Here is an 11,367-nt window from a genome sequence, read left to right as displayed (position 1 = left end):
TTCGCTTGTTCGTTTAACTTTTAGTTAAAATTTGACACTTGGATAGTTATTTGCCATCGAAAAGTTAAAAAATAACCACGACGGTAGCCCATTTGAAATTTGACATAGGAGTAGTTATTTGGAACAAAATACAGTACGCAGCCAAATAATTGCGAACAAAAAATAACTATCGAACTGTCAAGACTAACCCTGCTCGCGAGTAGGGTTATTTTCAAAATAACTATCCAAGTGTCAGATTTTAACTAAAAGTTCAACGAACAAGCGAAATGGTTCACACCCTTACAACCCGGGCCACGTGGCCACGTACGTACGTGGTCACTGCCAGCATGGCACTGACAGCATTTTCCTACACTGAGAGTAAAACGGTTTTGAAATTAAGAAATGCTAATTTCAACACATAGGTGTTATCGCAGTAAAGGTTATTCGTCTTCAATTGGTATTTGACCGTAATTGATTCGATTATACATTTTACATAATATTTCTTGGAGATAGTATTGGCACAGTTGTCAGCATAAACAGCATTTTGTGTTATGTTATTTCCAAGAAGTAATAGCAAGGGTATAAACATTCCTGGTGCTTCAGGTACCGCGGATAAAGATTTATTCTGATAGCTTCATAGACTTTACATGACTGATGGTGGACATGACTAATACATCTACACAATGTAGCATGGGCACAATGTAAAATTTAATGTTAAATTGGGCAACATAGCCTATTCCGTCTAAACATTGGTCTTTGTAGAGATGCAATTTGAATTACGGGTTCAGTCTTGACAAACAAGCTGTCACGCAGCTTTAACTGAAAACCCAAAAAAAAATAAAAAATAAAAAAAAATCCCGCATAGAAAATTACAGTTTGGAATTCACTCCAAACAATATGTCTTCTCTATATGTTAATGTTACTGTACCACGATCAGGGCCCTGTAGCATAATCGGGCTAATAATATTGGCTACAAGTTACAAGTTACAAGTACTAATATTATAAGTGCTAATAATTTGTGTTGCATAAAGGCTCAATTTTCCACTAATATTATTAGCACTTGTAATATTAGTGACCATGAAAATACAAGTTGTTTTGGTTCATTTACCTGTCAAAATTCATCCGACAGTTCACTATTAATTTGAAATGGCAGTTGATGTTTGTTTATATTCTGCATTTTCCGCGTAACATCCGGAAATAACTTCATTTATCCCGAAGTTTTGCATTCTTTATACGATAGATGAAGAAAAGCATGTGCTGTTTGGATTATTTTCGGCCGCTCTGACGAAATATTTTTTTACAAAGTATGGCACTGCAAGTACCTAGATTTTTAGTATGTAAAATCTCCCAAAGATTTAATAGTACTGGTTGAAAAACAATGTATAAAGATTTAGCAACATGTATTATGCTTCTTGTTAAAATCCGAAGCGATCTGGGATGCAAAAATTGAGCTTTTACCTACTTTTATATGTCGCAACTCGATTCGAGTTAGTATATGTATATTGTAGCTCTTGATTAGCTTAATGATGCGCAATACAAGCAATTGATTCAAATTTATTTCGCATCTGCAACTTTACCTGTGCTTATGCAGTGACCATAATATATAACTTTACCAAGAACCTCCAATCAAAGATGGGTATTGTAGAAATTTTGGAGAACTTGAGAGACTCAGCAGAAATTATATTTTGGATACAAAGTGTACATCAACGCAATTTTCTCTTCAATGAGTTTCGAATACATACTGCCAAATTTAATCGTCGAAAACTAGAATTAAGGTTGACATGTTAGATAAATAATATCTTTTAATTTCATGAAAATGGTAAATCGATATATTCAAAACTAAATATGACTTCTGCAATACTTTAAATCTAACTTGTAAATTATTTTACAAGACCTTTGAGACTTGTAATCAAAAGTACAAGTCATAGCTAATATTTTATACTTGTAGTTTGTTTATGCAACATACACTTGTAAATTCTACTAATAATATTAGTCCAACCGACTTGTAGTATTGGACTTGTAACTTGTACTTGTAGTATTTTTATGCAACAGAAAATTATAAGTTACAAGCTACAAGACTAATATTATTAGTAAAATTTTCATTATGCTACAGGCCCCAGGTGCTTTTCGGTTGAACACTATGAAACTCGTAGCATCCGATCATTAAGAACAGTCTACATAACGCATATCAAGTTGTAACAGTATGCCATATTGTGCAGAAACTGTCAAATGTTATAGCCATGAAAACTCGTGAGACATGATGGCAATATGGAATGACCATTTCTCAATTTGTTTGTAGTTATGTTTGCGGAATACACCAACACATGTGTAGGGTAGTGGAGGTATTTTGGACCGGGCAGGTATTTTGGCCCACCTAGGGACTTTTATGATATTTTTCACAAAATCTCTACTAAATCTTGGTAATTTTTTATTGGAACACGAAAAGTATTCAACTATGTGATGACCTATATTTTGGATGTCAGTTAAACATGCTGTTCAGTATCAAAAATAGAGAAAATGTTTTCACTTCCAATGAAACGCACGGAAAAGCACCAAAAACAAAGAAGGTGACAAATTTGTAGTCGGTTTCGAAGAGGTATTAAATTTTACAAATAAATATTTATTTCATTTGAATGTAGCTAGGGCCTTGTAAGAACTCAAAATAAACTGTTATTAACCTCGGTGGAGCGATAATATTTACCAAAATTGTGGTTTGAGGTATGGCCAAAATATGTTCAACATAATCAGATGTGGACATATTTTGGACCACCTGTCAGATCCATCTCTCCAGTTCCTTCTAAAGGGAGAAAATATTCATGCCAATGTAACGTACTCTAAAAACAGATAAATAGAATAAGTTGGGACCTCCCGTGATCTGGGTTGTGATACGTTTATTTTACAATGAGATTGTTGTGGGTTCGATTTGTTCTAACAACTTTTCGCCAAGTTAAAAATTTTGATTCGATTTGTGTCCTAACAACTTTTCGACAAGTTGAAATTTTCAGGTGTTAAGTTTGGATGATTAGAAAATTTGTCCTTCTCGGCAATCAGTTGATGACTGAGACAATGTGTTATGTATGTTTGACAATTTACGAATCATGCGAATTACTTCATTTTTGAAGGCCTTTGCACTCATTACAATATGTGTGGAACACCTTTATATTTAGCAAAATCACTAGACTTTCACACTTCTATGAAGCGTTACGTAATTTATGCATGGTGACTGACGTCATGCAATGGTTAATAAATACACGTTTTGCGTAACATGTTTTATGAAACATCATACTACGTAAATACTGGCAATTGCAACAAAATTTCATCTTTTTTTTACCGTTACGTAATTTTTGAACGTTCCCTGCCTTAAGAAATGAATAGAAAAGATGTAAACTTCACGTAGTTTTAACTATGTTTAAATTTTTGCTGAGGTGGCTTTCATTTCATCAATCAATTGAAGTTTAATTTGGTGGGCCAAAATATGTGCACTTGGTGGTCCAAAATAAAATCAGGTGGTCCAAAATAGAAGCCCGAGATCCTTCAGGAGTTTTGATATTTCTTGTATTTACAACAACAATTTTAAGTTCTGTTTGGCCTTTTTCGACAGAAAACATGTTGCTCTACGTAATGCCTACTGAAATTTTCCATATTTTGAAGTGGAAACTTTCTTTTTCCGCTGAATTGTTCATTCACTTCCTAAAGGGGTCCAAAATACCTCCCTTACCCTATTTCACTGTATGCCACTTAAATTCAACAGTTTGTCAAATAGTTGCACACATTGGTATTTCTAACGACCGAAGTTTGTAGTTTTTTTTTAGGAAAAAAAAAGCAAAAACTCGTGTGACCAGTCGTGAGCTAAGGGAAAACAAAAAAACTGCTGCGGTAAATAGTTTAAAGCACCTGCACTGCCGTGAATCGCATACCTGTCCCATTTGCATAGGAAATCCAGCAAAGATGGGACTGATATGCGATTCACGGCAGTGCAGCGGTATGGAATAAAGGGGTAAGTCTTGAATGATTACCTTATTTTGTTTTTTTTTGTGGTATAATTCATAGAATGTATTTAAATTATTTTCCAGAATTCGCTTTGAACCCAACAGCATGAGCCTCATTCCGCCTGACTGCGAGAGGTTCCACAAAAGGAAGGCGAAAATAATTCGTCCTGCTGTTTGCAGAATTTGTACAAAACAATTGCCTTCACGCAGGAAGGTCCCGAGCGAGCTTTAATCGCCGTAAGTGCTACCGGGTCCAGGATTAGACAATTCTCAAGTCCGGTCATTCCACCAGATATCACCTTGGGCATCATTGCCAATTCATTGGAGTTACCCGAAAGGTTCTTCCATTAATGCAGGATCAACTGCCTGGAGTGGAGGTCACCGGAGGAGAAATGCGACTTTGGAATAAAATAAAGGAAGCGACGATTCATATTTATTGAATAAAATTTATCCAGGGGCCTGTAGCATAATGAAAATTTTACTAATAATATTAGTCTTGTAGCTTGTAACTTATAATTTTCTGTTGCATAAAAATACTACAAGTACAAGTTACAAGTCCAATACTACAAGTCGGATGGACTAATATTATTAGTAGAATTTACAAGTGTATGTTGCATAAACAAACTACAAGTATAAAATATTAGCTATGACTTGTACTTTTGATTACAAGTCTCAAAGGTCTTGTAAAATAATTTACAAGTTAGATTTAAAGTATTGCAGAAGTCATATTTAGTTTTGAATATATCGATTTACCATTTTGATGAACTCAAAAGATATTATTTATCTAACATGTCAACCTTAATTCCAGTTTTCGACGATTAAATTTGGCAGTATGTATTCGAAACTCATTGAAGAGAAAATTGCGTTGATGTACACTTTGTATCCAAAATATAATTTCTGCTGAGTCTCTCAAGATCTCCAAAGTTTCTACAATACCCATCTTTGATTGGAGGTTCTTGGTAAAGTTATGGTTATTATGGTCACTGCATAAGCACAGGTAAAGTTGCAGATGCGAAATAAATTTGAATCAATTGCTTGTATTGCGCATCATTAAGCTAATCAAGAGCTACAATATACATACACTAAATCGAATCGAGTTGCGACATATAAAAGTAGGTAAAAGCTCAATTTTTGCATCCCAGATCACTTGGGATTTTAACAAGAAGCATAATACATGTTGCTAAATCTTTATATATTGTTTTTCAACCATTACTATTAAATCTTTGGGACATTTTACTAAAAATCTAGGTACTTGCAGTGACATACTTTGTAAAAAAATATTTCGTCAGAGCGGCCGAAAATTATCCAAACAGCATATGTTTTTCTTCATCTATCGTATAAAGAATGAAAAACTTCGGAATAAAATGAAGTTATTCCCGGATGTTACGCGGAAAATGCAGAATATAAACAAACATCAACTGCCATTTCAAATTAATAGTGAACTGTCGGATGAATTTTGACAGGTAAATGAACCAAAACAACTTGTATTTTCATGGTCACTAATATTACAAGTGCTAATAATATTAGTGGAAAATTGAGCCTTTATGCAACACAAATTATTAGCACTTGTAATATTAGTAATTGTTACTTGTAACTTGTAGCTAATATTATTAGCCCGATTATGCTACAGGGCCCAGGTGTACGAATAACAGATTTTTTATTTTAACGGTTTAAATTGAGTAGAACCATATAGGTACCGTCAGTGTACCAGTAGCCGCTCATGACGCAATAGCCGCTCACTGTTGCAAGAATCAAGTTTACACGCATAAATACACTCTTTTCGGTGCTGATATTCTTGGACAATATAAATTAGACGAGAGCAAAGCCATTTTATGCAATATTTACCGGATAACAAAAATTTTAAAAACAAAACAATGAATTTTTTGGCTATTGGGCCCAAAAAAGCTGTAGCTAATTTCATGTGTTCCAATAACCGCTCACGCAAAAAAAATACGTCAAAGTCGTAAAATCTGCCGATTTTAGTACACAGTGTGTTTAATCCCTATTATACACTCCTACGGAGTTCGATTCCCGGTCGGTCCAGGATCTTTTCGTAAAGGAAATTTCCTTGACTTCCTTGGGCATAGAGTATCTTCGTGCCTGCCACACGATATACACATGCAAAATGGTCATTGGCAGAGGAAGCTCTCAGTTAATAACTGTGGAAGTGCTCATAGAACACTAAGCTGAGAAGCAGGCTTTGTCCCAGTGAGGACGTTACGCCAAGAAGAGGAGAGAGAGGAGGACACTCCTACGGAACAGGAAAAAATAATTGTAAAAACATAGAGTTGCAAAAATAATGCACTTTTCCGCAAAAGTCTATTTAAAAGATGGCATAAATTTGTTCGTGAGCGGAATTAGGACCACTTTGGTCTCAAACCAAATGTAATAAAATCATACTTTTATGAAAAGTTTTACATAAGTCTTGATTTATATCTGATTGCACTAAGATTGAACTAACAGAAAATGGAAAAACATTACAAATTGGCTTAACAGTCATTCAACAGATGATGTTTTTCTGCGAAACTGGCCTAAGATGAGCGGAATCTGGTACCCTGATGGTACCTTAAGTTTAAAATGCCATACATGATCATAAATCAATAGTAATACAAACAGTGTTCGTTTTTCTTTAGAGATTATTTGTCAGCTGAAAACTCAGCCCACCTCACTAGGTCTGTCACCAACTGGACTAAGAAATTGAATAGTGCAACGAACTTTCACTGTATTTCGATATCCAGAATCGCCTTCGAATAAATGATCTCCCTCTTCGAGTTGCGTCCAGGCCATTTAGCGACTATGTTTAAAACTTGGATTTTCATATTTCGGAAAGTTTGGGTCAAACAATTGAGTTTGAACAGCATTGGCGTAGACGTGCATGGAAGGTGTCCTATATGTATTTATTCTAAACTACCTATGAATTAGGGTCTTGTACTATTTGGGCAGATGTACCTATTTTGGGCACTTGTCGCTATAACTAAGTCAATTTCAAACCGATTGATTTGAATTTTTGTACAGAGTTAGATACTGTACGTGCCTATTTATTTTTCTAATGAAATTTTTCGTTTGATTTTTCTCTCTTGCAGATATAAAAATATCCGAACTTGCTGACAAGCTTGTGCAACTAGATTGGATTCCTCCAAATGTTACTGCCGAATTAGCCTCCGACTATATGTCCAAAATTGGCGAACAAAACATTCCAATAGTTGGTAGCAATGCGGCGAAGAAACGTAGGCAACAGCTCGAGTACCAAGTGCCTCCACATGATCTGGATGCAGCTTTGTGTCATAATTTGTCAGAAAAAGAAGCAACACAGTTGGTGCACTATGTCGAAAAAATAAAAAAAAATTGCGTTGGACAGGGAATCGTAGTAAGAATTGGTGACAAACAAGAGCGTTCATTAACTGTTGCTAACCATCCACAGTTATTGGATCTTGAACAGTCACTTCCTGGAAGAAGTCCAACGGGCAAACTTTTGAATTATATTCTATCTTCGGAGCCCGTGAGGAAAGCTCTTCTCGAAGATCCACAAAATGCTGGTCAACAAATATGCATTTTGAGTGAGCCGTTAGAACCAGACTTTAATACAAGTCTTTATTTGTCGGACAAAATTAAGTATAAGTTGAAACTGATGAAAGTTAATTCAGAAGCCATTCGAACCGCAGTAGAACAAGCATCAGAAATAGACAACGTTATAAAAGCCTTAAAGTTGCAAAGAGTGTCTTTTGAGAACAGTTGCAATATTATGGGACCTTTATATCAATTTAGAAAAGAGTATGAACGCAATCCTAAATTTCAAGCTGAAATCAATAAATATCTAAATATATCTACTAAACCAGAATCTTCGTTCAAATATTCTGCCCAATCCAAGCAACAGGAAAATGCATCGAAAAATACAAAAGTGCCTAACACATATACCCGCCAGTGTTTGGCTGCTATGAAGAAAGATAACGTTCTTGCTAGTATTCTAGATTCCGAAGCTCTAAAGACAATTTTACAAAAACCAACTAACGGATGTAAACTTATCATTTCACGCAAACCTTTGATACCTGACTTTCAAAGTAGTTCACTCCTGCCTGCAGCTTCAAAAACATTCCTGGAAAGCATAAAACTAAATTCTGAAGTCGTGAAAAGCGCAGTAATAAATGGCCCATTGTATGATGAACTTTTCTCAAAACTACAAAGGTCTGGTATAAACTATGCTGAAGATTCAGTTTTGCGGTCGCTAGATATGTTCCGTGAGAAATTCATTAGTTACGAGGGAGTAAATTGCTTTCAGAAAGATATAATAAATTTTGTCAAAGGATCTGATCTCTCTTCATTCGGAGTGACTGCAGCTGAGGTACCTGATACAATACAAGCAACTAAAACTGCACAATGTGAAGATCCGATACTCTCATCACTATTGGCAAATCCGGATTTGCAAGATGCGCTGAACCACGGAAAGCAATTAAGCATGCCTCTGCATCTATCTTCAAACATCCCAAAAACCGATAAACTATTATGTACCTCTAAAATATCGCGTCCGACCTATGAAAAGATCGCCAATACAGGAATTGATCATTTAATTCTTGAAAGTGTTGTTATCAATGGCCCAATATATGACACATTGTTGCAACGATTGAACAATCGCGGTATCAATTTTGCCGGTGACTTATTATTAGACTCGATCATGATGATCCGCAATGAATACCGTAATGATGATAGTTTCAGAAAAGATCTTGCAAGGTATATTGCTCACCCGGAGCCGCATCTCTTTGAGCAAATCGAATTTGAACATAATCCAACGGTCGAGTCATCAATAGCAGATCAAATGTCAAAAATGCATATCGCCCATAGTGATGATTCCAAATTCGAATCAGTCCCGCCAACTCCCAATTATTCCACATACCCAGGACCTATCAAACAAACCGAAAGTCAGACGGAGCCTAAACTAAACGACGAGTTCCGATCGAGAAGTGCTATATTAGAAAATAGGAATTCTTCAAATCAAGGATCTTTACCTTGGAGTCATGCTACCTGCAGTGGGTGTTTGAAAGCCATTACCCTCGGTGAAGTAGTTGTTAAAGCTGAGAGAGTGGGATCGAATGCAGCTTGGCATCCTCAGTGCTTCAAATGTTACAAATGTAATGAATTGCTTGCCGATTTAGTGTATTTTTTCCACGATGGCCAGGTATATTGTGGACGTGATTTAGCAAACATACTGAAAATTCCACGTTGTGCCGCATGTGACGAGTTGATCTTTACCAAGGAATATACAGCAGCAGAAGGAGCAACATTTCACATTAGACATTTCTGCTGCTATCATTGCGATGCACCACTTGCTGGTCAACAGTACGTTCCTGATGTTAATTCTAGTATGCCGCTCTGCTTGAACTGTTATGATACATATTTTGCAAAAACTTGTTATTTTTGCCACGCAACTATTGGACCAACTGAACAAGGAGTCGCCTGGAATAATATACATTGGCATGGGATGTGTTTTCTTTGTAATGGTAAAGGGTGTGGCAAGTCACTTATTGGGGGGCGATTCTGTATTAAAAAGGACATGCCTTTTTGTAGTGCACAGTGTGTAAAAAGCGTTCAATTATAACCTCATACAAATAAATGAATACAACTTTCAGTGCCTAAATCCTAAAAAATATTATTGCTGACTGCACCCCAAAATGGGCTGATACAATAGTGTGCATCACACTTTGGATGTGATTGCAGCGCCGGGCCACGTGGGATCGAGTTGAGGTCTTCGGTGCACTTATTCCTTGTAAATGGAGGAATAAGTGCACCGAAGACGGCGAGACGATCCGAGGCAAATGTGCACTTTTGTCACACTTTTTAAGCGTACCAAAAAAAAGTGTGATAGTCCAATTTGGGACGTAGTCTGGAATATGAGCTGAAACAATTTGAAGACTAGCATTAAAATAATTTGATAATTTATATTTTTTTTTCATTTAATGAAACCATTATAAAGATTCTGCGTCTAAATAAATCACAAACTATATGGCAAACTATTCAGATTTTTCAGTCGCTTCTGTTTTTTTTTTGTCGCTCCGAAATTATTCAGGTCCCTGATTTGGTAAGGTAATTTAAATTCAAAATTCCATAAAACACAATAGTCCATTTTACGAGCCGAATTTATGAATGAAAATTGGACAGGAGTTTGCATCCTACCCCGTGACTCATTTTTATATAGATCTGTCAGGCTGTCCCGGCAAACGTCGTACCGTCAAGGCACCATTCACCGTGGATCTAAGAAGATTCGGGGCAAATAAGGGCTGTCATTTGACACCAGTCTTATAAACATTGTTGGTGCCGCTTTTAATTGCCTTCATTATAGGATAAAATTAAAGCAATATCCACAGAAGTAGAAAATTTTCACAAAATTTGGTGATATAGTACAATTAGTAAAGGGTAGTAAGGTCGCCTAATTCCGTGGTAGGTCACCATTCACCGTGGTAGTAGGGATCCATTCACCGTGTATGAGAAATTTTATTCTACTTTGTTTAAAAATGATCAAAACAACCCAGCCAAGGGAATTTTCTTCGTTTAAATTCATTTCAAGTAATAACTTGCAAGATTTTATTAGAAAAACGATTGTTCAAATTTTCGATTTTTTCTAGATATATGGGACAATATGGGGCACGGTGAATGGAGACCATTGATTTTTAGGGTACCCATTTACCGTGCCTTTTTGTTTCAATTAAAAAGTACGAGTAATCGTACTTTCTTGTTAAACTTACGTCGGTAATGCAAGATACATACCTGATATGTGAATTTAATTGCTTCTTGGTGGAATAAAAACGTTACTACATTTAGTTTATCGCTTAAATCACCTTAGCGCAGTTTTCGTTTTTTTCACTATGAATGCAGTGAACCAGCAGAAACCCGCTTCATGTAAACACACTTTAGTGTCAAAATGATACTTTTAAATGTTTCTAATAAGCGTTATGGCATGGTAACAATACATTAGTGTTGTATTGGTGAAATTGAAGGGAAATTGTCATATCATTCAATCATAATATGGAAATAATGAAAAAACACTCGAAGGCACACGGTGAATGGAGCCCCCACGGTGAATGGCGCCTTGACGGTACTGCCTTTCTACTGTGTTTTTTTTTGTCATGCAGCTCCCTAGAGAAGTCCCCCGCACAGCGCTTGAAAATTGAAGCGTTTTACCGCAGACGAATCAAAATTTGCGCTTCTTTGACTGGCGCTTTTCAACCCAAAGCGGTAGCAATATGCCTTCATTGGCTAACATGCTTCAGAAGCAAGTGGGAGCGGGAGCAATAAAAAATATGAGTGAGAGTGAGGGACGACGATTCAGCGCCGTGCGGCTCTCTGAATCTCTCTCTTCGCCGGTGTATACGGCAATGAATATACTTGATTTTTATCACGTTATTACAGT

The 11,367-nt window shown here is 36.2% G+C and overlaps 1 protein-coding gene across 1 annotated transcript in view; it reads left to right on the top strand.

Annotated features, from left to right (window-relative positions):
• The window catches only part of LOC134292215 (uncharacterized), a 75,308-nt gene extending 65,335 nt beyond the window's left edge, over positions 1–9,973 (top strand). Inside the window, exon 2 of the mRNA XM_062861189.1 lies at positions 7,052–9,973. Coding sequence (XP_062717173.1) covers positions 7,138–9,558 — 2,421 coding nt within the window. The 5' untranslated portion in view covers positions 7,052–7,137 and the 3' untranslated portion in view covers positions 9,559–9,973. The remainder of the gene's footprint in view (positions 1–7,051) is intronic.
• The last annotated feature ends 1,394 nt before the right edge of the window (positions 9,974–11,367 follow it).

The sequence above is a fragment of the Aedes albopictus genome, chromosome 3 (genome assembly GCF_035046485.1).
Source record: "Aedes albopictus strain Foshan chromosome 3, AalbF5, whole genome shotgun sequence".
Taxonomy (NCBI): Eukaryota; Metazoa; Arthropoda; class Insecta; order Diptera; family Culicidae; genus Aedes; species Aedes albopictus.
The sequence above is the reverse complement of the archived record's forward strand: the minus strand, read 5'-3'. Positions and strand labels throughout refer to the sequence as shown.